Source organism: Micromys minutus (assembly GCF_963924665.1).
Source record: "Micromys minutus genome assembly, chromosome: 1".
Taxonomy (NCBI): domain Eukaryota; kingdom Metazoa; phylum Chordata; class Mammalia; order Rodentia; family Muridae; genus Micromys; species Micromys minutus.
Window position 1 is genome coordinate 40,498,552 of NC_137969.1, and position 26,368 is coordinate 40,524,919.

Here is a 26,368-nt window from a genome sequence, read left to right on the forward strand (position 1 = left end):
GATTGGCCTGCGTTTCCGCATGGCTGACCTAGGATATGCCTGTTTGTTAATGTCTCCGTGCCCTCATGCGCTCGCAGCCGAAACATTTACAGTCTCTAATGTGTCCATATGAAATAGTTGTGGTAAGGGCAGTAAATAAGTTTATGCCGTGTGTGGAGAAGCATCTGGTGCAGTCTCAGTAGCTCACCTGGCATTTTCGGAGGCAGCCAAGCCCAACTTGTTAAGGCGTCCGGGTAGAGTGCGGCTAGGGCGGGACAAACTGCCCCAGATGTGTTTGCAGTCTGGTTACCAGGTAAACGTTTGGCTGCATCTGCACCATGTCCACCTTTGAGAAGCCGCAAATCATTGTCCATATTCAAAAGGGCCTCAACTACACAGTGTTCGACTGCAAATGGGTGCCCTGCAGTGCCAAATTCGTGACGATGGGCAACTTCGCCCGGGGCACTGGCGTTATCCAGGTGTACGAGATCCAGCGCGGGGACCTCAAGCTTCTGCGGGAGGTGGGTGCAGGCTTGGACTGCTGTTGGGGTTTTCGTGTTCTCGGGTTTGCGTTCCTCTTTGCCACAGCTTTGCTCCAACAGAAACAAAAAGGAGATTACAGATTGAGGAATACTTAAAACTTAAACCTTCCCAACTCTCACTGCGGAACTAGTTCCTCGGCTCACTGCTTCTCCCTCTGGCCATTCTCGGTGCAAGGCTTCTGGGAAGTGAAATTGACTTTGTATGGCAACGTTCGAGGACCTTTTGGGCTATTTGCAGTTGTTGTAGTCTACTAGTAGGTATATGTAATAAACCCACATTTCATGTAAGCAAAACCAAAGAAGGCACCACCGGGAGACCTACAACAAAGTTGGTGAGAACTAGTAAATACCCCATCCTTTCAAAACCTGTCATTTCAATGCCTGATAGTCCCAGACATGGGAACTGCAATGCGAACGATCTCATGGAGTTCATTTTCTGTTGGGGGAGACAGTCAAACAGCCAGACCAAGAATGCATAAATGTAAATCAGGATGAGTTTTCTAATACACAGGTCTATGAAAGTAAAAACAGATTTAGGATCAATAGAAACTCACTAATGCAAATTCAGAGTAGAGTATGAAGTTTTCAGAAGAAACAGCATGTGAGAAAGCTTAGTGATGTGGTGGAAGATGGTTTATTATCTTTTTAAAAACAAAAACACGAGCTGGAAGTGGTATTGTACACCTTTAATTACAGCGCTCAGGAGGTAGAAGCAGGAGAATTTCAGCTTGAGACCCTGTTTGCAACAATCACAACCCCTGTTAAAAAAAATCATACACATACAAAAGGGGTAAGTAGGAACCATTGCAAGATCTGTAAGACACTTAACAGATTTTTCCTTTAAGAAAAACAGGACACCACTGAAGGACTTTTAAAAGGATAATGCATGACCTGATTACAGGTTTTGTAAATTACAGAACGGTGACAGTAATTGACATTCCCTTCCTTCCGTCCTTCCTTCAACGGGTGTTTTCTATGTTATCTAATCGGCCTCAAACTGCTGATCCTCAAACCAGCTTCTCAGTGGCCTGGGACTCAGGCCATGAGTTGTGGCTGACTAACAATTTATAGTTCATTCGGGTTTTTAAAATGTTTCTATTTGGACTGACTGAAACAAATAGCAGTCACATTGAGGTGCTGAGAGTTGATAAGAAGTTAGGGCAGGTAGAGGATAAATACACTTGCATGGCAGAGTATGTGGGGCACAGTCGTTCTAGTGCCTAGAGCCTGTTTTCCAGTTTAGTTTCTACTCTCTAGCCAGGCATTTGACTTGGAGATTCTAAACATGGTTTGATCTTGCCTTGTGTTTGATGCTTAATTCAGTCACCTGCTGCTGGTCCATGGCCAGCTCGGATTATCTGACTTACAAAGCCCTTTCTGATCTTTGCTCAAGGAGCCTTTCATTGCATTCCACTCCTCTAATGCTGACCATCTGTGCCAGAAATAAACAGTCTGTCTCGATTCTAGATTGTGTTGAAGAACAAGGGCGAGTGTTCTCCTCTCAGTACACATCTATGAAAAGAATGGAGACCGAATGAACTTGGGACCCAGTTTTAAATGCTGGTATAGGGATTGCCAGTCAGTGTGTGGGGTAAGGACTCTGCACAGGGGAGACATTGGCATAACAGAAACCTTAAAGTGAAACAAGAGGAGCAAATATCAGTCCTCCCTCAGCCAGAAAGCATTTCTGGGCTTGTCTTTTGCTTTCCCAAGAACTGTGATTTTTTTTATACAGTTTAGTAAGTGAAATAGTGTTTATCTCTTCTAACTTCCAAAGAATCCTAGCAAAGTTTTAGTTATTTATTCATTTTCAGTGAAAGTAATATGTGTTTATAAAAGAGCATTTAGGAAACATAACTAGGGATAAGAAAGAAATTGTCATACATAAGCTAAACCACAAGAGTAACAACTTTGATGTTTTGCTTCCTTATTATTCCATGAGTAATTACTGAGGCTACCATAGAGGTACTGAGCTAAAAAAGAACATTTCTAAAAACCAAGTAAGATCAGGAACAAAGCACCTTTCAGAACCTAACGATGTTATTTGGGCTGCAGCAGAAAACCATGCAGGTTAAGTACAGTCAGTGGCTCTCACTGCATTAACGTTTGTTTGTGTGTTTGGCTGCTAATGCTGGGTGAGTACAAGATTTAAAATACTCACGCCTTGCTCCCTAGAAATGTGACCTTCTGCTAGTTGGTTTTAGTGAGAATTGCTGGGCCAGGTGGATTATGTACCTAAATATTAGGAGATATACTCATTTTGTTATGAATTACCTCAAGACTTGCTCCAAACCCTATGCACCCAAGATGACATACAAAAGAAGCAAGTCAGCTGCTGTCTGTGTTGTGCTTTATCTTATTGCTAAAGAGATGGAGGTGGAGGGCAGAAGGCTGGGTAGTTTGGCACACACCTTTAATACCAGCACTCAGGCAGCAGAGGCAGGAGGATCTCTGTGAGTTTGATACTAGGCCTAGTCTACACAGTGAGCTTCGGGATAGCCAGAGCTATAATGAGATCTTATCTCAACAAAACAAACATGCATAAATAAATAAAAATGGAGGGTAGGAAGCCGTAGAGATGACTCTGGTTTTCAGCACACTAGATTCCTTTCCAGATGACCCAGGTTTGATTCCCAGTTCCCGGATGGCACCTCACAGCTGTCTATAACTGCAATTCTAGGGACTCTGGTGCTCTCTTCTGCCTTCCTTTGGTACCAGCCATGCATCTAATACACAGGCATTTTTGCAGGCAAGATACCTGTACACATAAAGGTTAAAAAGGAAGGACAAGTGGAAGGCGGGGCTTCCTTCCCTAGTTATACAGTTTGCTGGGCAACATGACCAGTGTCTAGCCAAGTGTCATTGCATCATCCTTATCCAAAACTTCAACCTATAAGACAACTTTTTTTTCCTAATGAATTTAAAGGTGCCATATGGACAAAGACAGCCTTGAAAGATGAAATCATGGTTGAAAATTGGTGGTCAGCTAGTTTGATGTTTTAGCTCCCATGCCCCTGAACTCACTGCTTCTTAGCATTTGCCGAACTAAACTTTCTAATGTTAATTAAGTAGTGCCAGGAAGTGGAGGAGGAAATACTGACAAGCTGCAGTAGACCTGCCCACAGACAGAACAAAAATAGCTCTCATGGTAATTATTGATCATTGGCTTCTTTAGTCATCCTGACATATACTCCTGGGAAAGAATATAAAAAACTACATCAAGTAAACTATTATTGATGGCCATACTCAGTATTTATCAATTTCATATGCCATTTATATTTAATAAATAGGTCATTATTTTACTTCTTTTAACAAATTTGTTTTCTACAAAAGTAACCACTGGATTCTATCCATCTTTCCAGAGTGTAAAAAGAGAGTCCTTTTGTATGCTATACAAATCAGGGTTAGTTTTGTTTTGTTTTGTTTTGTATTTTTTGTTGGTGGTAGGGTTTTTTTTTGGGGGGGGTTTTTTGTTTTGTTTTCTTTTGTTTCTGTAGTGTCTTCTGTTACTAGTTTCTGTGAAAGTCTGAGAGCAGAGGAAGCATGGCTACTTTCAGAATCCATGTGCAGCTGAGCCAGCCTTTCTGAGTGGAGTCACCCTGCAGGCGGGTGACACAATATAATGTTTTAAATTGGCTTTACCAAGTGTTTTGAGTTTAATTCTTGAACAGTAAAGTAGTAGTAAGGTAGTGTAATATGTAAGTTTCTGCTTCTTTGATACAAAAAAACAGAAACCCTGAGGGAAACGTGATAAAATATATTTATCTTGCAAAAAATATGAATGGGGGTTAAAAGGAAAATCTAAAATTAGCTTTAATTCATTCCTGCACTGATTCCCCACCACCACCATCACCTTTTCAGGCTTATGCCTTTTTTTTTTTTTTTTTTTTTTAATATTTCTGTTGACTCAGGCTTGAAGAATAGGGCTGTATAATAAAATGTTTCTTGGAATCTCTTTCTGGCCCGGAGGCAGCTTCCCTTAGTAGAAAGAGCTGGAAATCTGCCTGACAGTTGGGATATATATAAGAGACATCACTTCTCATTTTAAAAATGGTATCTGTGAGGATACGGTTGGGGGAGGATTTGTCATCCAAGCATGAGGACCCAGGGTTTTTGTTTGTTTGTTTTGTTTGTTTTTGGTTTTTTTGTAGCATTCTTTTCTTCTAACATACAATGATTATCACACAGATTCTATGAAGTATTGATATTATTCCAAAGGCCAAAGAGTTTAATTATGTATATTAATAACTGGAAATAAATTTCCAGAACTTGATTAGGTTTAACAATTGATAGCCAATTTAGCATTAATTGTAACATATCGTTGCATTGTAAAATAATCACTTCCAAATAAACATTAGATGAAATATCCTTACTTGCATAATAAGTTTTGAAAAATTGATATTTTCTTTTAAAGTACATGAAAGTCTGAAAGTATTTCTAGTATTGTAGATGAGGAACAGAAAATGTATGTCCAAGCTTGTGATGGACACTTGACCTCACTTCTTATTCTTTTCTTTTCCTCTATCTTTTTTTTTCTTACAACTTTATTTAAAAAAGGGGATACATGTACAAATTTTTGAAAGCATTTTGGCATAACACTATATGAATATATTTTTGTCAGTACTTAATTCTTTTAGAGGTTTGATAGCATGCATTGACATTCCACTAGTTACCATAAGCATAAAGTACATGAAAAACAAAACATAACATGGAAACAGTCAGAGTTTTCTTGGTGTGTATAAATTAAGCATAATGATCTTTGAATATCAAAAATTGCCACAAGGCTAAATTCCTAGCTCTTGGATTATTAATGATTTAAGATCTAGGTGTACCACACACTGTGAGGGTGCTATACACTTTTTTTTTTCTAAGAAGGACTGAGGCTTTCACTTTTTGTCCTTTGTTTTTCTTGAGCTTTATATGGCCTGTGAGTTGTTTCTGGGGTATTCAGAGCTTTCTGGGGCTAGTATCCAATTATCAGTGACTGCATATTATATCTGTTCTTTTTTGACTGGCTTACCTCACTCAGGATGATATTCTCTAGTTCCATCCATTTGCCTAGAAATTTCATAAAGTCATTGTTTCTAATAGCTGAGTAGTACTCCATTATGTAAATATACCACAATTTCTGTATCTCTTCATCTACTAAAGGACATCTGGGTTCTTTCCAGCTTCTGGCTATTATAAATAGGGCTGCTATGAACATTGTGGTGAATGTGCCCTTATTGTATTTTGGAGCATCTCTGGGGTATATGCCCAGAAGTGGAATAACTGGGTCTTCAGGTTGGACTATGTATAATTTTCTGAGGAACCACCAGACTGATTTCCAGAGTGGTTGTACGAGCTTACAACCCCAGAGGCAGTGGAGGAGTGTTCCTCTTTCTCCCCATCCTCACCAGCATCTGCTGTTATCTGAGTTTTTGATCTTAGCCATTCTGACTGGTGTGAGGTGGAATCTCAGGGTTGTTTTGATTTGCACTTCCCTGATGACTAAGGTTGTCAAGCACTTCCTTAGATGCTTCTCAGCCATTCGATATTCCTCAACTGAGAACGTTTTGTTTAGCTCTGTACTCCATTTTTTTAATAGGGTTGTTTGATTCTCTGGTGTCTAGTTTTTTGAGTTCTTTGTATACCTTGGATATTAGGCCTCTATCTGATGTGGGGTTGGTAATGACCTTTTCCCACTCTGTTGGTTGCTGATTTGTTATCTTGACAGTGTCATTAGCCTTACAGAAACTTTGCAATCTCGTTAAGTCCCATTTCTTGACCTTTGACCTTAGAGCACCAGCCATTGGTGTTCTGTTCAGGAAATTTTCTCCTGTGCCTATGTGTTCTTAAGGTTTTTCCCTACTTTCTCTCCTAATAGTTTCAGTGTACCTGGTTTAATGTGGAAATATTTGATCCACTTGCACTTGACCTTTGTACAAGGAGATAAGAAAAGGTCTATTTTATTCTTCTGCATGCTGAGTGCCAGTTGAGACAATACCATTTGTTGAAGAGGCTGTCCTTTTTCCATTGGATGTTTACAGCTCCTTTGTCAAAAATCAAGTGCCCATATGTGTGAGAGTTCATTTCTGGATCCTCTATTCTGTTCCATTGATCCACGTGCCTATCTCTGTTCCATTGTACCATGTGGTTTTTAACACAACTGCCTTGTAATATAGCTTAAGGTCAGGGATGGTGATTCCCGCAGATGTTTTCTTGTTGTTGAGAATGGATTTCGATATTCTAGGTTTTTAGTTATTCCAGTTGAATTTTCAAATTGCTATTTCCAACCCTGTGAAGAATTGAGTTGGAATTTTGATGAGGATTGCATTGAATCTGTAGATTATTTTTGGTAAGATGGCCATGTTTACAATGTTGATCCTTCCAATCCATGAGCATGGGAGATCTCCCCATTTTCTGAGATCTTTTTCAATTTCCTTCTTCAAAGATTTGAAGTTCTTGTCATACAGTTCCTTCACTTGCTTAGTCATACCAAGGTATTTCATATTGTTTGTGACTATTGTGAAGGGTATCTTTGCCCTAATTTCTTTCTCAGCATCTTTGTCCTTTGAGTAGGTGAAGGCTACTGATTTATTTGAGTCAATTTTATATCCATCCACTTTGCTGAAGTTGTTTATCACCTGTAAAAGCTCTCTCTGATGGACTTTTTGGGGTCACTTAAGTATACTATCATGTCATCTGCAAATAGTGACATTTTTACTTGTTCCTTTCCGATTTGTATCCCTTTAATTTCCTTTTGCTGTCTAATTGCTCCAGCTAGGACTTCCAGTACTATGTTGAATAGGTAGGGGGAGAGTGGGCAGCCTTGTCTAGTCCCTAATTTTAGTGGGATTGCTTCATGTTTCTCACCACTGAGTTTGATGTTGGCTATTGGTTTGCTGAGTGTTGCTTTTATGATGTTTAGGTATGGGCCTTGGATTCCTGTTCTTTCCAAGACTTTTAACATGAAGGGGTGTTGAATTTTGTCAAATGCTTTTTCAGCATCTAGTGAGATGACCGTGTGTCATTTTTCTTTGAGTTAGTTTATATGGTGGATTACATTGATGGATTTCCGTATATTAAACAATCCCTGCATCCCATAGATGAAGCCTACTTGATTATGGTGAATTACTGTTTTGATGTGTTCTTGGATTCGGTTTGCAAGGATTTTGTTGAGTAGTTTTGCATCAATGTTCATAAGGGAGATTGGTCTGAAGTTCTCTTTCCTTGTAAGGTCTTTGTGTGGTTTAGGAATGAAGGTTATTGCGGTTTCAAAAAATGAGTTGGGTAGTGTTCCATCTGACTTAGTTTTGTGGAGTAGTTTGGAGAGTATTGGTATTAGGTTGTCAATAAATGTCTGATAGAATTCTGCACTGAACACATCCTGTCCTGGGCTTTTTTTGGTTGGGAGGCTTTTGATCACTGCTTCTATTTCTTTAAGTATTAGGGGATTATTTGGATGGTTTACCTGGTCCTGGTTTAACTTTGGTATCTGGTATCTCTCTAGGAATTCGTCCATTTTCTCCAGATTTTCCAGTTTTGTTGAGTATAGGCTTTTGTAGTAGTATCTGATGATTTCTTGAATTTCCTCAGTTTCAGTTGTTATGTCTCCACTTTCATTTCTGATTTTGTTAATTTGGATACTCTCTCTTTGCCCTCTTGCTAGTCTGGCTAAGGGTTTCTCAGTCTTGTTAATTTTCTCACGGAACTAGCTCTTGCTTTTGTTAATTCTTTGAATGGTTCTTTTTGTTTCTATTTGGTCAATTTCTGCTCTGAGTTTGATTATTTCTGGCTGTCTACTCCTCTTGGGTATATCTGCTTCTTTCTGTTCTAGAGCTTTCAACTCTGCTGTCAAGTTGCTAGTGTATACTCTATCCAGTTTCTTTTTGGAGGCACTCAGAGTTTTGAATTTTCCACATAGTACTGCTTTCATTGCATGCCATAGGTTTGGGTATGTTGTGTTTTCATCTTCATTAAATTCTAGAAAACCCTTAATTCTTTCTTTATTTCTTCTTTGACCATGCTATCGTTTAATAGAGCATTGTTCAGCTACCATGTGTATATGGGCTTTTTGTTGTTATTAAAGACCAGCCTTAGTCCATGGTGATCTGATAGGATGCATGGGAGTATTTCAATCTTCTTTTATCTATTAAGGCTTATTTTGTGACTGACTATATGGTCAGTTTTTGAGAAGGTGCTGTGAAGTGCTGAGAAGAAGGTGTATTCTTTTGTTTTGGGGTGAAATGTTCTGTAGATATCTATTAATTCCAATTGGTTCATAACCTCTGTTAGTTTCACTGAGTCCTTCTTCAGTTTTTTTTCTTCCATGATCTGTTCATTGATGAGAGTGGGGTGTTGTAGTCTCCCACTATTATTTTGTGTGGTACAATGTATATTTTGAGCTTTAGTAGGATTTCTTTTATGAATATGGGTGCTCTTTTATTAGGAGCATATATGTTAAGGATTGAGAATTCCTCCTGATAAATTTTCCCTATAATGAGTAAAAAGTGTCCTTCCTTATCTTTTTTGCTAACTTTTGGTTGAAAATCTATTTTATTTGATATTAGAATGGCTACTCTAGCTTCTTTCTTGGGGCCGTTTGCTTGGAAGTTTTTTTTTTTTTTCCAGCCTTTTATTCTGAGATAGTGTCTGTCTTTGTCTCTGAGATGAGTTTCCTGTATGCAGCAAAATGCTGGATTCTGTTTATGTATCCAGTCTGATAGCCTATGTCTCTTTATTGGGAAATTGAGTCCATTTATGTTAACAGATATTAAGGAATAATGGTTGCTGTTTCCTGCTATTTTTGCGTTTATAGGTAGAAGTATGTTTGTGTGTCTTCTTTTGGTTTTCTTGCTTGGTTATTTTCTTGCTTTTTCTAGGATGTAGTTTTCTTCCTTGTGTTGGGTTTTCCATCTATTACTCTTTGTAGGGCTGTATTTGTGGTCAGATATTGTGTAAATTTAGTTTTGTCCTGGAATATCTTGGTCTCTCCATCTATGGTGATTGAGAGTTTTGCTGGGTATAGTAGCCTGGGCTGACATTTGTGTTATCTTAGGATCTGTATGATGTCTGTCCAGGATCTTCTAGCTCTCATAGTCTCTGTTAAGAAGTAGGGTGTAATTCTGATTGGTATTTATATGTTACATGTCCCTTTTCCCTTATTGCTTTTAGTATTCTTTCTTTGTTTTGAACACTTGGCATTTTGACTATTATGTGTCGGGAAGAATTTGTTTTCTGGTCCAATCTATTTGGAGTTCTGTAGGCTTCTTTTATGCTCATGGTCATTTCATACTTAAGGGTAGGGAAGTTTTCTTCTACGATTTTGAAGGTATGTACTGTGCCTCTTAGTTGATATTCTTTGCCCTCTTCTATTCCTATTATCCTTAGGTTTGGTCTTCTCATTGTGTCCTGGGTCTCCTGGACTTTTTGGGTTACGAGCTTTTTGGTTTTTGCATCTTCTCTGAATGTTTTATCTATGTTTTCAATATTGTCTTCAGCCCCCGAGATTCTCTCTTCTATCTCTTGTAGTCTTTTGGAGATGCTTGCATCTGTGATTCCTGATTTCTCTTTTAGGTTTTCCATCTTAAAGGTTGTCTCTTTTTGTGTTTTCTTTATTGTTTGTATTTCCATTTTCAATTCCTTCATCACTTTGGTTGTGTTTTCCTGTAATTCTTGAGTTCTTTGAGTGATTTTCGTGTTTCCTCTTTGAAAGCTTCTATTTGTTTATGGTTGTCCTCCCATACTTGTTTAAGGGAGTTATTTATGCTTTTCTCAATGATCTCCATCATCATCTTGAGGTATGACTTCAGGTTCGAATCATCTTTATCTAAAGTGTTTGGCTATCCACTGGTTGCTGTGGTGGGAGAACTGGATTCTGATGTTGCCATGTTGTCTTGGTTTCCATTGCTTACGTTGTTTTGTTTTCCTCTTGCCATCTTGTTATCTTTGATTATACGTGATCTTGTTGTCAGTTATTCGCAGCTGTCTCTCCCATGGATCTGAGGGCCCGTGGGCTCAGGGAGAAAACTGCTTCTGAGTGTTCAGCTTTTAGTGGGCAAGCAGTGAGTTCTGGTAGCAGTGACTCAGCTCTGTCTTTGTGGGCTCAGGTGTGGGAGCTCTTGTGAGGCTGTTCTGGTAGCTCAGCCCTGGGCCCTCAGGTCCTGATTACTCTGGCAGGTACCTGGCTCTTTCTCTTTGCCAAAACGGTCTCTTTTCCAGATAGCACAGTACTTTTGCTCTTTGACAACTCCTGATTTGCTCTCCCTGGGCCTATGTGTCAGACTTCCCTCTGGTTCAGGTGTAAGAGGGCCTGTAGAATTGAACTTCAAGCACTGCCTTTCCTGGGCAGACCCCAGTTCCCACTGACAAGGGCCTGTGCCTTACTGTGTCTGTGAGCCCAGGCTTTCCAGGCGGACCCCGACACCCTATGCCAGAGGTCTGTCTCCACTGTGGGCTGTAGCGAAGCGTTTTCTGAGTGCTCCGCCTAGCCCTCTCCGCACCTTGGTTACTCACAATGAAATATCACCAGGCCTGTGTCCCTGGATCTCCGCTGCTCCAGATGGCTAACGGCCTGAGCGTTTGGGAGGGACCCAGTTTTAATCTAAGGAGACCAAGTAAAAAGCCAGGCTCTTCTGCTCACCTGTTATCATATGTTCAGTTTATGTAAACAGTTTTCATTATCTTTTGCCAATGGCACCAAACACCATCTTAGACACACAGCACCATGAAAATCCAGACCATGAAAAGGGAGGAGCGGAGAGACTACTGTGGTGCTGAAGGGCTAATGGGGGCTTCCTTATGCCCTCATTCAGAGAGCACTGAACGCCTGCTGGATTCTGTAGGTAGGACTACTAGAGGCTCATGGACATCTTGTTCCTGTAGCCTTCAGAAAACAATGACTCCACTGTATTTCATTTCTGCTGAGAGGTTAGCACATACCTGCATGCCAGCAGAGATGAGGAAGCTTTCAGGATTGTGAGAGGAAAGATTAAAGATCTTGTAGCTTAATGTGGCTTACTATTCACTGTGTAGCCTTTTCTGACCTGGCACTCACGACTGCCCTTCTTATCTGGAGTGGCTGGGATTACTGGAATGAGCCATCACATGGGGTTCAAGGTGGCAGCATTTGGATCCTTCGTAAGACCATTCTCTCTCTGTCTCTCTTCTTCCCTTCCCCCCCCCTCTCCCTCCCTCTTCCTCTCTGGTAATCCTATGATCTCTGGGTTTTAGACCAGTTTGTATCATGTCTGATTTGGGCAACAAAATAAGAAACCTTGTCTCAGAAACTGGAGAGAGAGCTCCAAGGTCACTGACTGCTCTCCAGAAAGCCTGGGTTTGACTCCCAGCACACACACACGGCAACCACCACCAGTTCCAGAGGCTCCAATCCAATGCCCTCTTCTAGCTTATGTGGGCACTGCATGCACCTACATGATGGCAAAACATCCATACACACTAAGTAAAGATAAACTCTACCTACGTTTAGACAGTGACCTAGGAGCTTCAGTTTAAGGACAACTAAGGCTACATAGTAAGACCGTGACTGGAAATAAAAACAACCTTTCTTTTGACAGTTATATGCATTTTAAATTATACAAAATTAAATAAACAGTATATTTTTATAGAAAATGTTTTAATTGCATTTGTGTATATTGTATTTATAATCCCCACAGCAAAGCTGCCAACATTGTGATTATAAATAACTGTTTACATAAGTATCCTCTCTCCTTTCTGTCCAGATTGAAAAGGCCAAGCCCATTAAATGTGGAACATTTGGTGCCGCATCTTTACAGCAGAGGTTCTTAGCCACTGGAGATTTTGATGGAAATCTTCATATATGGTGAGATTATTGTTAAACAGTACGCCAGTGGGATAAGCATTCACTTTGATAGGCTTGTTAGTCTTCTAAAAGAGAATTCTAACTTTAAAATACTTAATTCAAATATTTTAATTCCTTCCAAAAGTAACTGAATCCATGAGGACTGTGTTGTATCTATGTCATATTCGTCATAGAAATATGTTTACTAAAACTCCTAAACTTCATTACATTTAGGAATGTGTATGTGTAGCATTGTGTGTGTGTGTGTGTGCGCGCGCGCGTGCGCGCGAGTGCGTGTGATAGCAACGAAGAAGCAGGCTGAATGTGAAAGAGTGGGGGGGGATCTGGGAGAGGGCTGGGAGGGGGAGGGGAATGATATAATTATACTATGACCTCAAAAGTTAAAGGACAAAGGTTTAAAGAGATGCCAAGCTCTTTGCTTTACAACCGGAAAGAATGTTACTGGTTCCTACCTGCCCAGGGGCTATTTGGGACTAATAATTAATTAATGCCATCTTAGCAAGAGGTTTGGCTTTTTAGAGCAATACACTGATTTTAATTTTTTCCATGCAGAACTCCCTGTTAAAGTTTTGGTTAGTATTTAATACTTTAAGATCTAGACACAACTTTTAGGAAAATGTCTATCGAACAACTTTGTAAAGGGTTGCTTTAAATGAACAAATTACAGAATTGTGTGCTGCCTTTATATAAATCTTAGAATTATTTCTTAATATTTAAAGTTAAATGAATTCAATTTTCTCTTTAATTACTTTTTAGGAGAATCTATTTTCAGCATTTAAAGTAAACAGCAGCTTGATTTTTTTTTTTCTTTCTTAGCTCATTTTTAACATAAGCTGTTTGTTTTGGTGACAGGGTTCACATGAAGCACTGGCTGGACTGGAACTCACTGTGTATCACTATGTAGACCAGGCGAGCTTGGAACTCACAGGGCCCCTCCTGCCTCTGCCTCCTCGAGCTGAGGCTCGAGAAGTGTGCCACCACACCCCACCGAAGGGTTTGGCAGCCTGTTTTGGTTGTCAGTTGGATTACACTGCATAATATTTAAACCATGTTCACATATTTAACTAATTTTAGAAGCATAACATAAAAGTGAAGCTAGTATTACTTGCTGTAAAAGCTAGCGTCGTTTTCCTTTCTCTGTCTAGCTACTAAGTTCATATTCATTCATCATTTTACAAAATTTGTCATAGAACTTCAGAAAAAATGGAAAGAGAGCCAGTGTCTGTCTTTCTGTATTGTATTTATTTTTCATCAGTTTGGGAGCTTATCATATAGAGTAGTGGATGTTATTTCAATTATTTATACACACACACACACATACACATGTATATGTATCAATCTGCTTTGGTCTCATTAATTTTCCTCTCCTACTGCTTGCCCTTGTATGCCTGCTCCATGATAGCTGGTTCTCTTCCTGCCAGACACAGATTTGCTTGCTTGCTTCCTTGTTTGTTTTGAGACAGGGTCTCTCTACATATCCCTGGCTGCCCTGAAGTTCCCAGTGTAGATCAAGTTGGCCTGTAACTCAGAGGTCTGTGTGCTCCTCCCTCCCGAGGGCTGAGGTTAAAGGCATTCCCCAACACTCAGACAAGATCCATCCCTACTATGTTTATTCCATTTCGCACTCCCTCCCTTCTGATCCCCTTTTAAGTATTGTTTTGTTGTTGTTTAAATGATTTTCACACTTAATTCAATGTGTGTGTTTCTTTGTCTGTCTGTCTATGTGTACATGGACATGCACAAGTGGAGAGCACATGTCTCTGTGCGTGTGCATGTGAAGATGACTTCTGGGACTCTATTTTCACTTCATACCTCGTATGATCTTGGAATCAGTGCAGGTTGTCAGGCTGGGTGGCAAGTGCCTTTACCTCCCTGGTCATCTTACTAACCAACCTTTGCCAGTTCCAGTCTACAAACACACACATATATACATGCACACACACACAGACACACACGTGTGTATAATGTTAAATTCATTTTCATGCATAAGAAGAAACACGGTCTTTATTTTGATTCTGGCTTTATTTGCTTGACATAACAACCCGCTCCTGTCTGCTCTCTTACAGAGATCATAGCTTCGTTTTTCCGTCATGGCTGAATAACACCTCATTGTATACAACCTTACCACTCCTGTCTTGATGGTTCCATTTCCTGTGCTATTGAGTCCGTTTCAGACACTCCACCTGTGCTCCTATCATCAAGAGTTTTGCTTATGTTCTCCTCTAGCATTTTCAGAACCTCTATCTTAGGTTAAAGTCTTCTGTCTAGTTTGAACTGTTTTGAGTTTTTTAATTTTATTTTATTTTGAATTGGTTTTTAGGCCATTTAATAAGTAGTTATGTTTTTTGCCTAGGAATTTGGAAGCTCCAGAGATGCCAGTGTATTCTGTAAAGGGGCACAAAGAAATCATAAACACCATAGATGGTATAGGTGGACTTGGAATTGGGGAAGGAGCCCCTGAAATCGTGACAGGCAGCCGAGATGGTGAGTCAGTCTATGTACTAAGCAAACGTTTCATGGGAACTTTTGCACACTGTCACACCCTCTGCACATGGAATCCTCTTGTTGGCCTGACTCTGCGTCTTCCATTTGTGCATCTGCATCACAACAGCCAAGTTTTATTGAACATCCCTCCTTCAATTCAGGCTTCTGTGTATTTTCAGGTAGAGACCCAGCACTGATAGTTTAGTGTGGACTTAGTCCAACCTAATAATGAGCTTACTTTGAAGGACTTAACAATGTCTTCACAGGTTTCAGAGGCAGCCAGTGATGTGATACGTGTGGCAGCTTCTCATTCTCTTTCTAAAAAGCAGAGCTACTACTTAGCAGAGTGTCAGGTTGGCCGGTAGCTGTTCTGGGATCTGTCTGTGAGCTCCCTAGAACTACATGGGCCCAGGCTTTGTTGTCTCACATGGAGATGTATTATTTGCTTTAAAAAGGTTACGTTAAAAGAAAAACAGAAATTAATTTTCTAATAGTTACTGGAGAGCAGAGGTGTGTTAGAATGACTTCCCCATGGGAGCCACGTGGAACACAGGAAAGATGGCGGGCAGTTCCTCGTGTTGCCACACCATTGTGCTTCTCCATAGCACTTTCCAGTTCATCAGATGCAGATGCTTCTGCTTCCATAACTTATTTTAGTGCTTGTGACATCCCACTGCCCGGCAGTAACACATACTTAACCATGTTTCTGCAATGCCCATTCAGTGTGCTCCACATTTCCTGGGTATTCTAAGATACTGGCTTGAAGTTTTAAAGAAGTGACTATAGTTATGTATGTAAGTCCTTGGGATATTTTATGACTTATAAAATATATCTCTAAATAACCCATGGTACCCATTCCCTGGCCAGCTGTAGTGGATGAGGGCTCACGAGTGGCTGACATTGCTTTTTCCTCCTGTAAATTTGTAGATTAAACCTCTCCTCCGTTTCTACGTACGCTGGTGTCAGTGCCTGGGTATTGATTAATTCTGTGTTTGAATTGTCTTTATGTTCTTTGCTAATTCAAGTGTGGAAAACTTACTAGGATCCTAATGACTTATATAAACCCATAGCTGAGAAAGTAATCTCTGTCAGATTGTGGGAGTCCCTCCACATAGGATTGTAACTTTTCTGATGACCAGCTCTGTCCCTGGTCTCTTTCAGGGATATTTTCCCCTCCCCTGTTCTTGCTCAGAAGTCGGACTTTTAGCCATCTCATTACATGCAATCATGTTGATTGTAGGCTGTGACACTAGTTACTAACTAGATTATTAATTACACTACAAGTTAGTAATCTTATAATGCGAATCAGTATAAGAGGGTTGAAACTTAATTTAAGCTAATTTTATTAATAGTTCCCTTCTTGTTAACCTATATGGGAAAGTTCAGCTTAATTACATGTGGAACAGGTGGGGTTGTTTCTTTTGTGTCAAGTGAAACTGGACCTCATGTGTGCTGGTCACTCTGCCATGAGCTGCCTCCCTAGCAGCTGAAATGGTATTTTAAAACCCCATATAAAAATGTAGTGACAACCCTTATTCTTTTGTATAAAAAAAGAACCAACGGTTATATGTGTAGTAGGAAAAACAAAGTTAAAATGATACTCTTACTATTCTAAATGTGTTAGTATGTATTTGGTGCTAACCTAGACAATAAGGCATGTCTTTAACATGTCAATCATAACTTACAGATAGCCTAGGAATACTTTTTGGGTTTTCTTTGTGTACCTATTAATTTAGGAATCATTTCTAATACTAACATGTGGGTTATGTCTGATATCAAGTACAAGTTAACCCAAAAGTCAGAAAAACAGCAGTTTTCAGATGTGACAATTATTGTTGTGTGTACAGATTACTGGAAAGAGAACACAGACAGGAAATACGATCAGTCACTATTGAGTTTGGCCAACCCCCTTTTATCTGTGACAGGCACTGTAAAGGTTTGGGACCCAAGGCAGAAAGAGGATCCTGTTGCGAACATGGAACCTGCACAAGGAGAAAACAAGAGAGACTGTTGGACTGTGGCATTTGGTAAGTTACTGACAAAATACCATGGTTCAAGTCCATCGCGGTTCCGGGAGTTACAGGTGTCCGGTAGCCTGTTCTGGAGGCTCTTCTGAGAATTGTCCAGACAGGCATTGTGGTCTTACTGTCAGTCGCAGGCCAAGGTTTGCGTCTTCACTGTGCTATTGCTTGTGTGGCTTGAGGAAGTACTGTATGTACAGTGTTGCTAATAGTGTTGAGGAGCCAATGAAGTAATGTCACTAAAGCTCTTAGAATGTACATAAGTTATTGAGTGTTGAAAATATTTACTATTGATATACTGGTTTTTTGTTTAATTGATAATATTGACCTAGTTTAGTACCAAATGCCATTAATAGGGCTTAGCAAAGCCTCAAATGCAAATGATAACCTATAAAACAAAATCTCACATCACATTTTACATAGTGCTTATTTTCTAGAAAGTAGTCGTGCCGTTCTATGATTGTATCTTGTAAGTCTGATAACTGTGGCCCTGTATTAATATACTTACAGTGCATACTGATCTTGTCATGTTTCTGCTTGTCTTTGACTGTAAAAGATGCGGGCCAGAGCCCAGGCTAGCCACACCTTCCCAAGTAGCGACAGGTACAGGCATGTACTGCTTTGTGCAGCTCCATATTAAGTTTAAAACCTGTGTTTTCTTTTTGATAAGTCTGGCCTCAAACTGGCAGAGATCTTCCTGCATCTACTTTTCAAGTTCTGGGATTAGGGCATGTGCCACCACAACCTAGCTTTTGTGATGTTTGTTTTGCTGTTTTGAGATCTCACGGTGTTGCTCAGGCTAGCCTCAAACTTCTAGGTTCAAGTAATACTCCTGCTTCAGCCTTCTGGGGCACTGGAACTGCAGGCGCACCTCCATGCCCAGCTTTAGGTTTTCTGTCATTTGTTGTTTAATTACTACACTGTGAATGTGCAGCAGTGAGACCTGAAGCCCATGGTTTAATGAAGAAGGGCTGACATCTGCTTTACTTCGAGTGTAAAACATAAGCAATAAAGAATGGTAAGAGGCATCTGTCTGTGCAGAGACAGAGGGGAGGAGATCGTTTTGATCTCAGAACAAGGATCCAGAGGATTTTCATCTCTGAAATTGGGAAAGCTTTGTAACATAGAGAACTACTTCAGGGTGCCCCAGAAGGAGATGGTGGAGCAGCTGGCTACAGAGAGAGACGGCTCTAGCCACAGTTGTTTGTGGGGCCTGGAGGTAGTGTTGTGCCTAGGATGGTCTGTGCTCTCAGGATGTCACTGCTGCTGAGTAGAGGCAGTGGGGAAAGCCTAATGGTGATGAGTTGAGAAGTTTCAGGTGGAATTCCCAGTAAAGAAGGCAATGAAGATGGTCCACAAGACAGATACAGAATAAATAGTATTTACAATTTTGTGTACGTCAAATGGAAAACAACAGAAATGATTCTGTCCAAGATGATCGTGAGACTGATCATGGAGGGAAAGATGTTCACTGAAAAGTTGTACAGTGGGGCAGTGATAAGCTGAGGTCAGCTTGGGACCTAGAAGGGCAAGATACTGGGACCATGGAGAGCCCACCATAGGAATGCAAGGCTGGTGTTTATGAGGAGGAAGCTGGAGGCAGTTGAGAGTGAGGACACTGGAGTCAGATATCCCAGGTAGCATCAACACTGAGAGGACCTTCCTCTTCCCGCACATTTCCTCATTCAGTGAGAGCTGTGCAGGAAAACCATCCTGGAGCTAAGCATGCTGAATTGAATGCCACATTCTAAACTTCAGGCATGGTCATCTGCACCACTTAAAATGCATTCCAACTGATTGCAGAGGTGGAATAACCAGAAAAAATATTTTGTAAAATAATTTAAAACATTTGCATTCACAATTGTCAGCACTCCGGAATGAACATATTTATCTTCCCAGGCCCTGCTGAATGTGAACTGTAGGTGGTCTGTCTTTGCAGATTTATGATGGATTATAGAGCCAAAGAACATGCCAAAGAAGCCCTAAGGTATATCTGAGCCTGAGAGAACATTCCCTTTCTGTTTAGAATCCAGTAAACACTTTCAAGTAGACTTTGTCATAGAGTTTCTAGTAAGCATTTAACAAAAAAAAAAAAAAAAAAAAAAAAAATAGTACTCCTCATCTCCTGTTAGGACTGACGGCTGGGGTTATCCCAGTGTAATTTTTTTTAATTAGATTATTTTTCTTAGTGTCCTTTACCTTGCATTATGTATCTTGATTTTCAGGCAATGCTTATAATCAAGAAGAGCGTGTTGTTTGTGCTGGCTATGACAATGGGGACATCAAGCTGTTTGATCTCAGAAACATGTCACTGCGGTGGGAGACGAACATTAAAAATGGGGTAATGTGCATTTCTGTCCTTTCCAACTTCACTGAGCATGCTTGTACCTGCTCCCTACCTCCAAGCACAGCAAAGGTCTCAGATCCCCTCTCTTAACCCATGTTTTTCAGTCTTGTACCAAAAGTTAGCTCTTAGGGCAAAGCCATCTTGAATCTAATGGCAGGCATACATCCTTTCTTCTTAAAAGTGGCTGAAGGGATGGTTCAACCATTAAAGCTAAGCTTACAGCCAAAGTACAAGAAAGTGAACACGTATCCAGATGTGGTTTTTACAGAGTCCATGAAGCCTCCAGCCCATCTGAGGACCACACAGATGATATCAAATTGAGTAAATAAGAGTCTTTCTTCTTGCTGGGGTAGGAAAAGCTTCACCAAATACCTTTGGACTTTTGGTTCTTGAGTTGTTAGACCTTTATTAAAGTATATTTGGTTCCTTTCTGATTTCTGAAGGCACTGCTAAATGATGAAAACATTGGTTTGTGACCTTCTGTTGAGCATGGGGACCCAAGATGGTTTTGTTGATCAAATTAACTCAAATGTTTAATAATTATTCAAGCACCTCCCCATGGTCTTCTCATTTTTAAGCCATTCAGATAATTGAAAAGGGCCAACAAGGACTGGAGAGACAGCTCAGTGGTTAAGAGCATTGACTGCTCTTTCAGAGGACCAGGGTTTGATTCCTAGCGTACACATGGTGGCTCAGAACTGTCTGTAATTCCAGTTCCAGGGAATATGACCTCCTTGTCTGGCCTCCTGGGTATCAAGTGCACACCTGGTGGGCATATGTGAAAGCAGGCAAAGCCTGTGAACCCATACACATCATTTAAAAATAAAGAGATTAAGATCCTGTCAGTAACAGATACCTTCTACTTTCAGGTGTGCAGCTTGGAGTTTGACAGAAAGGACATAAGTATGAATAAGTTGGTAGCTACATCTCTGGAAGGGAAGTTCCACGTCTTCGACATGAGGACACAGCATCCTACCAAAGGCTTTGCCTCTGTTACCGAGAAGGTAGACATGAGGGACTCTTCCCGTGGAGGGGGTGCTGTTTGTTTTGGGTAGTATATAGAATGAGTCTCCAGGCTTCCTCTGACTGCCACGTGCTGTGGGATCTTAAGTGATTTTGTGTAGATTACTTTTCCAAAAGTTGCCAGCTTTATAATTTCTTATTATTATAACTATCTTGGTTAGCCTGGAATCTTGTTTTATTGTTTAAAAACAAAAAAACTTTGCTGATGCCAAGATTTTGATGAGGAAATCCTAGCCTAGTATTTTCTCGTAAATACATATTATTTCTATTAATAACTAGCGATGTACTTTTCAGAAATAACATTTGTACTCTGTCATTTTATCCTAATTTGTATTTTAAAACACTGGATTAGAAAGTGATAGATATTTAAGAATGTTCTGTTTGCTTATACATTGGCTTCTACTTGAGATAGCTTAGTGGGGAAGATGTTTTGAAAAATAGGTAAGGAAAGCAAAACAAAGGAAAAATAACTCACAACAAAGAGAAGATGTCTGGAATAAAGTAGCTATAAAACATTCATCTTACAAGAGACAGGCAGGGAATGTGACCCTCTTTGCTAAGCATAAGAACTAAAACAGCTTATTTCCTTAAGATTCAAATATACAACTTGCTCAGGAGATAAGAAGTTACATCCCATCCCTCCCCTACTGTGGGATTTCATTCATTTCTTGCCACCCCTCATTGTGTGATTCTGGAGGATTTAAACTAGAAAAGGCCTTAAACTCAGAGATCAACCTGTCTCTAACTCCTGGGTGCTGGGATTAAGGGCATGCTCCTCCACCACTCAGTGGGGTGGTTTTTTTTTTTTTTTTTTTTTTTTTTAGCAAAACTGGTATTAGAAATGAAAAGAACGCTGAATTTAGTGTGTTAATTTTATATTCTGTTACTTTGCTGGAACTATTTATTAAGTTTAGTAATTTTCTGATAAAGTCTGTAGGGTCTTGAGTCTAGGGTTCTCCTTTATAACATGAGGGAGCTCTGGGCACCATGAAAAAACCCAGTCACGGGATTAAGGGAGGATAAGAAATAATACCATAGCAAACACACATTGTCACTAAATCATAGGCAGTTCCCTGAGTCTAGAAAAGCAATGCCCAGGCATGTCTAAGGTGCCTGAAGAACAGCAAACAGGGAGAGAAGAGAAGCTCTCATGATGTATTGTAGTTAAAACACTGAAAGCACGTGAGGAAAGGGTGTTGGACACTGAAAAGGGAAGATTCAGGTCGCTTACAGAGGCAGCCATAGTACCTACTAATTCCATAGAGATGCTTCAGGAAGGCTCCCGTAGGCCTCACTGTGTTCCTCAGTGCTAGCTAAAATCCAAGCAACAAAGTGTTCTTTAGTAACAGCTGGACTTCCATTTCCTCTTTAATCATTATGTGTGTGTTGCCTGACTAGGCCCATAAATCCACTGTATGGCAAGTCCGGCACCTGCCTCAAAACAGGGAGCTCTTTCTGACCACAGGAGGCGCTGGGAGTCTTCACCTCTGGAAGTAGTAAGTCTTTTAAGTTTGTTGTGGGTGTGAAGTAGGAGTTAATGATTTTTTCTTTTCTTCCTTTAATATTTGATTTAATTCATTTTGCTAAGATGTTTACTTTCTGGGTGTTATGTAACTAGTTTTCAAACTATTTTCTTTTATTGATGTATTTATTTATTTATTTATTTGAGAGAGAGGAAGGAAGACAGAAAGACAGACTAAACAAGCTTTTTTTAAAATAAAGATTTATTTATTAATTATATATAGGTACACCATAGATATCTTCAGACACATCATAAGAGGGCATCAGATCTCATTACAGATGGTTGTGAGCCACCATGTGGTTGCTGGGAATTGAACTCGGGACCTGTGGAAGAACAGTCAGTGCTCTTAACCTCAGAGCCTTCTCTCCAGCCCTGATGTATTTATTTTACATTTAATAGAAATTTGCCCTTTTCTGGCACAGTAAATGTATTTGTCACAGTTATGTCTCTCTATATGAGAACTACATAGAAACATTTGGGATTTTCGACTCCACGCCCAGCCCCCATAAATTTGAAATTGTAGATGGGCATGTTCACACAGTTAATCACAGCACAGAGAAGACGGGGCAAGAGGGTCTCATGAGCTTGAAGCTCGCATGAACTGCATAATGAGTTCCAGGATAACCCTGTCTCAAAGAATAAATAGTAAATAAAAAGGGAGGGCTCAAGGGATAGATGGGACGTGGTGGGGGGAATAGCTTCTCCAACTTTTGTATTTGATTTGATCCAAGACTTTAGTTAAATACTATGCTCTAATCATCAGAACATTGCCTCTGGCATTGGGAAGAGGGCAGAATGCTTAGGTCTGGGTAATGAGTTTGCTAAGTTGATTGTGGTAGAACTGAGGCAGCCTGAGGCCCCTGGTTGGTGTCCAGATGAAGCCTCAGCACCCGTGTCTCCTTCCTGCACACCTAGGCAGGGTGAGTTACCGTGGAAGCTGTAACCATGTGCTGCAGCCCGTGCCCGTGCTTCCCGAAGACACTGAAGCGCCTCTAGGTCAGCTGTCGGTTCAGCAGGTCTTAAACAAACTGAATGTTTGAAAACCTTATAAGCAAAAACAAACAAACAAACAAAAAACCTATAAGCATTATTCAGAAAATGACAAGCTTATGCTTGAAGAATATTTCAAAATCAACATTTGGTTACTAGTATTAAAAAAAACAGCATTTACAGTATAGCTTGGGCTTCAAGTTTACAAATTCTTCTCTAAGCTCCTTTTAAAAGCTGAAAAACAGGCTGCAGTCAGATAGTACTTGTTAGGGAATTGTAGCTATTAACTGACACACTTGTGATTGCTTTTGATTGAAACATTTTAATACACTCCATCCAGCCTAGTCTCATAAATTGTGCTTTCTGACAGTAGGAAGTAGTAAAAATATTTTAGGTGTTCTGCAATGCAGTTGGGTAGATAGATCATCTGATCCTGGACCTTTGCCCTGTATTCTTTCATGGTTCTAATCCAGTCTCGACACAGTTCAGGCTTTGCCAGACTCGCCAGCTAAGCTGTGCCTGTTCCTTGATTCGGCAGTTCTTGAAACTGCTAACGGAGGCAAGTACAAATTGTCCACATGTGGCCAGAGTGACAGCTAGATTTTTTTTTCTTTATGTTACTAAGGCTGTATCTATATGCACGTGTATGCCCATGTGGAGACCTAAAGCCGATATTCAGTGTCTTTCTTGATCACCGTCCCCTTTCTTTGTTGAATTGGGAGCTCCCTGGTTATGACGAGGCGATCTGAGTGGGGATGGCAGGGATGAATGTCCTGCTCTCATGGGCAGCACCAAGGTAGCCTGGTTTGTACGTGGTTCTGGAACTCCCAGTGAGTTCTTGTAGGGGAGGCACTTTATCCAGGAGGATCAGCCTCACTCCTGAGGCTGACTTAGGTGAACATCAGTCATTCCCACAGCAGGTGACTTGTGTACTTTGTAAAAGCTTTGGGGCTTTGCTGTGAGGCTTCTGTGCCAGCAAAGAGTGGCTGAAATAAAATGCACCCGAGCTTGGATTGTGCCTACCTGCCTGGGAGTGCAGTCAAGTTGTCAGCGTTCCCGGGGCACCTCCGGGACATTGCGAGAGAGGGTGCAGGGGAGTTTTCAGACTGTACAAACAGTAGATAGTGTGGGGAGAGTAGAAGTTTCTGATGTCATTGTTCTGGTTTGCTGAGATGGGTCTCACTGTGTACCCCGGCCGGCCTCAAGGTAATGGAGCCTCTGCCTCCTGAGTGCTGGGGTTAAAGGTGTGCACAACCGTGCAGGGCCTTTATGTTTTAATACTAATTACTGCAAACTTTGCTAAGAGATGTGAAAAAGTGTCAGAAATGTGCCAGTGCACTAAAGAGGGAGGGAGGGAGGGAAGGAGAGAGAGAGAGAATGTGTGTGTGAACATTTTATTCCTTTTAAGTAAAACAATGTTGGTTGTAAAAAGGAGAGAACATGGTTTCACCTCCAGTTCTACTGTGATTTCTTTGTGCCTCTTAGTCTCTGGGTCTGGATTGTGTTTTGTTCTTGGTTGGCTGCAGGGGTTTTGCATTCATAAAGTATCAGAATTGATAAGCAGTGGATTCTCAAAGGCTCTCTGAGGAGGTGTTCTTTAAAGCCTTAAAGCATGTCTGGGAGAAGGTTGTTTCTCTTTTCCCACCTTTCAGATCTGTGTCAGTCATTATTTAGATGCTGACCCTTCTTCTTGGCTTAAAATTTTGTAATTTTAGCTGAAAAAAGATCAGATGTTTTTAGCATTGCTTTCTGTACTGTGGAAAGCACTGGTTTTTAAAATGTCTCCCCAGTGACACTCCCACACCGATAGTACAGAGAAGGACCTCAGGCGAGGTGTGAATGTTGACTCTGGAGTGGGGTATGGACGCCTTAAGTGAGCTTTTGTAAATGTTACTTCCGGCCTTTTCTGTTGCACACACATTGCAAATGGTGTCTAGCCATCCACATTAGGAGAGAACTACAACAAAAGATTATGGAGAGCTCCAAATCAGACCAGCCTAGAGCGTGGGCAGATGCTGCACAGAGGTGCTGTGTAGTTTGCAGGAGGAGCCTCCATTGCCTGAGGTGTGTTGGACTAGGGCTGAGCGTGAAATCCCGTCTTTCCTCATGTGAGGTCAATACCGGAAAGTCCTATGTGCTGCAGAGAGTCCCTGGAGCTCCATATGAAAGGACAGCAGTGAGTGCCAAGCTTCCGCTCTTACCGCTCTGCTTGTTTTTCAGTGAATACCCTACTCAGCGGTCAAAGAAGGATTCGGAGGGCCTAGAGATGGGAGTCGCAGGCTCCGTCAGCCTTCTGCAGAACGTGACCGTGTCCACTCAGCCCATCTCCAGTTTGGACTGGAGTCCTGACAAAAGGGGGCTCTGCGTCTGTAGTGCCTTTGACCAGATGGTGCGCGTGCTGATAGTTACAAAGCTCCAGACCATTTGATCCGAGGCTTTGGAACTGAACTCGTCCAGAGGGTCACTCACAGAACTTGAGCTGTTGCTCAGCTTCCTCTGGCCTTATTGAAGACGGTTGGATTTGAGTAATGAACGACAGCCACAGGCACAAGACCAGGAGCCTGCAGCGTCCTTGCGTGCTTGGTGGCCTGGCCAGCATGCTGCTGCACGTGAAGGTGCCGCACACCAGGACCAGCTTGTTCCTTTTCCCCATGTTTCTACTCTAAAAAATTAGAACAGGAGCTATTTGCTTGTGGTGGCAGCTACTTAACACGCTGGGGCAGAAGGATTATCATAGCCCATGAGATTAAGACTAACTGGGCAGCATAGTAAGACCCTGCCTTTAAATCCTGCCTTTAAAAACAGTTGGGGTCACAGGGGTTGTAAGTCACCTGGTGTGGATACCGGGAACCAAACTTGGGTCCTCAGCACGAACATCCGGCACTCTTCTCAGTGAACAAAGTGCCAGCATCCAACTTCCCACCCCATTTTCTGGCTGTCTTGGGCAGTAGTACTCACAGACACATGCACATCCTTAGAAATTAAAAAAAAAAGTATTTAAATTAAAAAATAATTTTTAAGAAGCCAAAGTCAGTAGTTGTTGGCTGTATCCTACGTTTGTTCTGTGTCTCCATAGCTCCAAGCTTTCTCTGCAGTTTGTGCTTCGTTTTAGTGTCTCCACTGGGACTCTCTTCACTCGGCGTGCACAGCACCAGAACACGGTTTGACTGGACAGCCTAGAGACCTGTGTCCAGCAGTGTGACTGGTAAACACTGTGACTTCCAGTCTCTTCTCAGATTCAGGCCGTGGTTGACTTTGACTGTGGTGAGCGATGATGAGCCGTTGAAGATTGGAGTAATTTTTTTTAAACCTTTTTGTGAAACCTTTAAAATATATTTTTTAAATAAACAGGTTTTTAAATATATGGAAGCTTTGATTCTTTTGCTTTGGTTTTCCCACTCTTCCTCTTGTTAGGGACACCTTAGTTCACTATTCTTGACTCTGGCCGAGCCTCCAAATGGACTGGGTCAATCTTGCATTAAACCTTGTGCTCCCCAGCTCAGTTCAGAAAGGCAGCGCACCTACAATATTCATGATTTACAAAATCAGTGAACTCTTTATTCCCAAAATGCTTTTGTGCACAACAGAGCTGTGGGGGGGTTAAGTGCTGCTCTGCAAGGACAAACAGCTGACTTC

General features: G+C 41.0%; 1 protein-coding gene across 1 annotated transcript; it reads left to right on the forward strand.

Annotated features, from left to right (window-relative positions):
- Positions 1-317: 317 nt before the first annotated feature.
- On the forward strand, positions 318-26,021 carry DNAAF10 (dynein axonemal assembly factor 10; the record flags this gene model as incomplete). The annotated part of the gene is made up of 8 exons (XM_080908577.1): positions 318-500; positions 12,245-12,345; positions 14,699-14,829; positions 16,755-16,856; positions 19,076-19,191; positions 20,067-20,201; positions 21,619-21,716; positions 24,953-26,021. 8 exons carry the CDS (start codon positions 318-320, stop codon positions 25,158-25,160), a joined length of 1,074 nt encoding a protein of 357 aa, XP_080764703.1. The 3' UTR covers positions 25,161-26,021.
- Between the last annotated feature and the right edge of the window lie 347 nt (positions 26,022-26,368).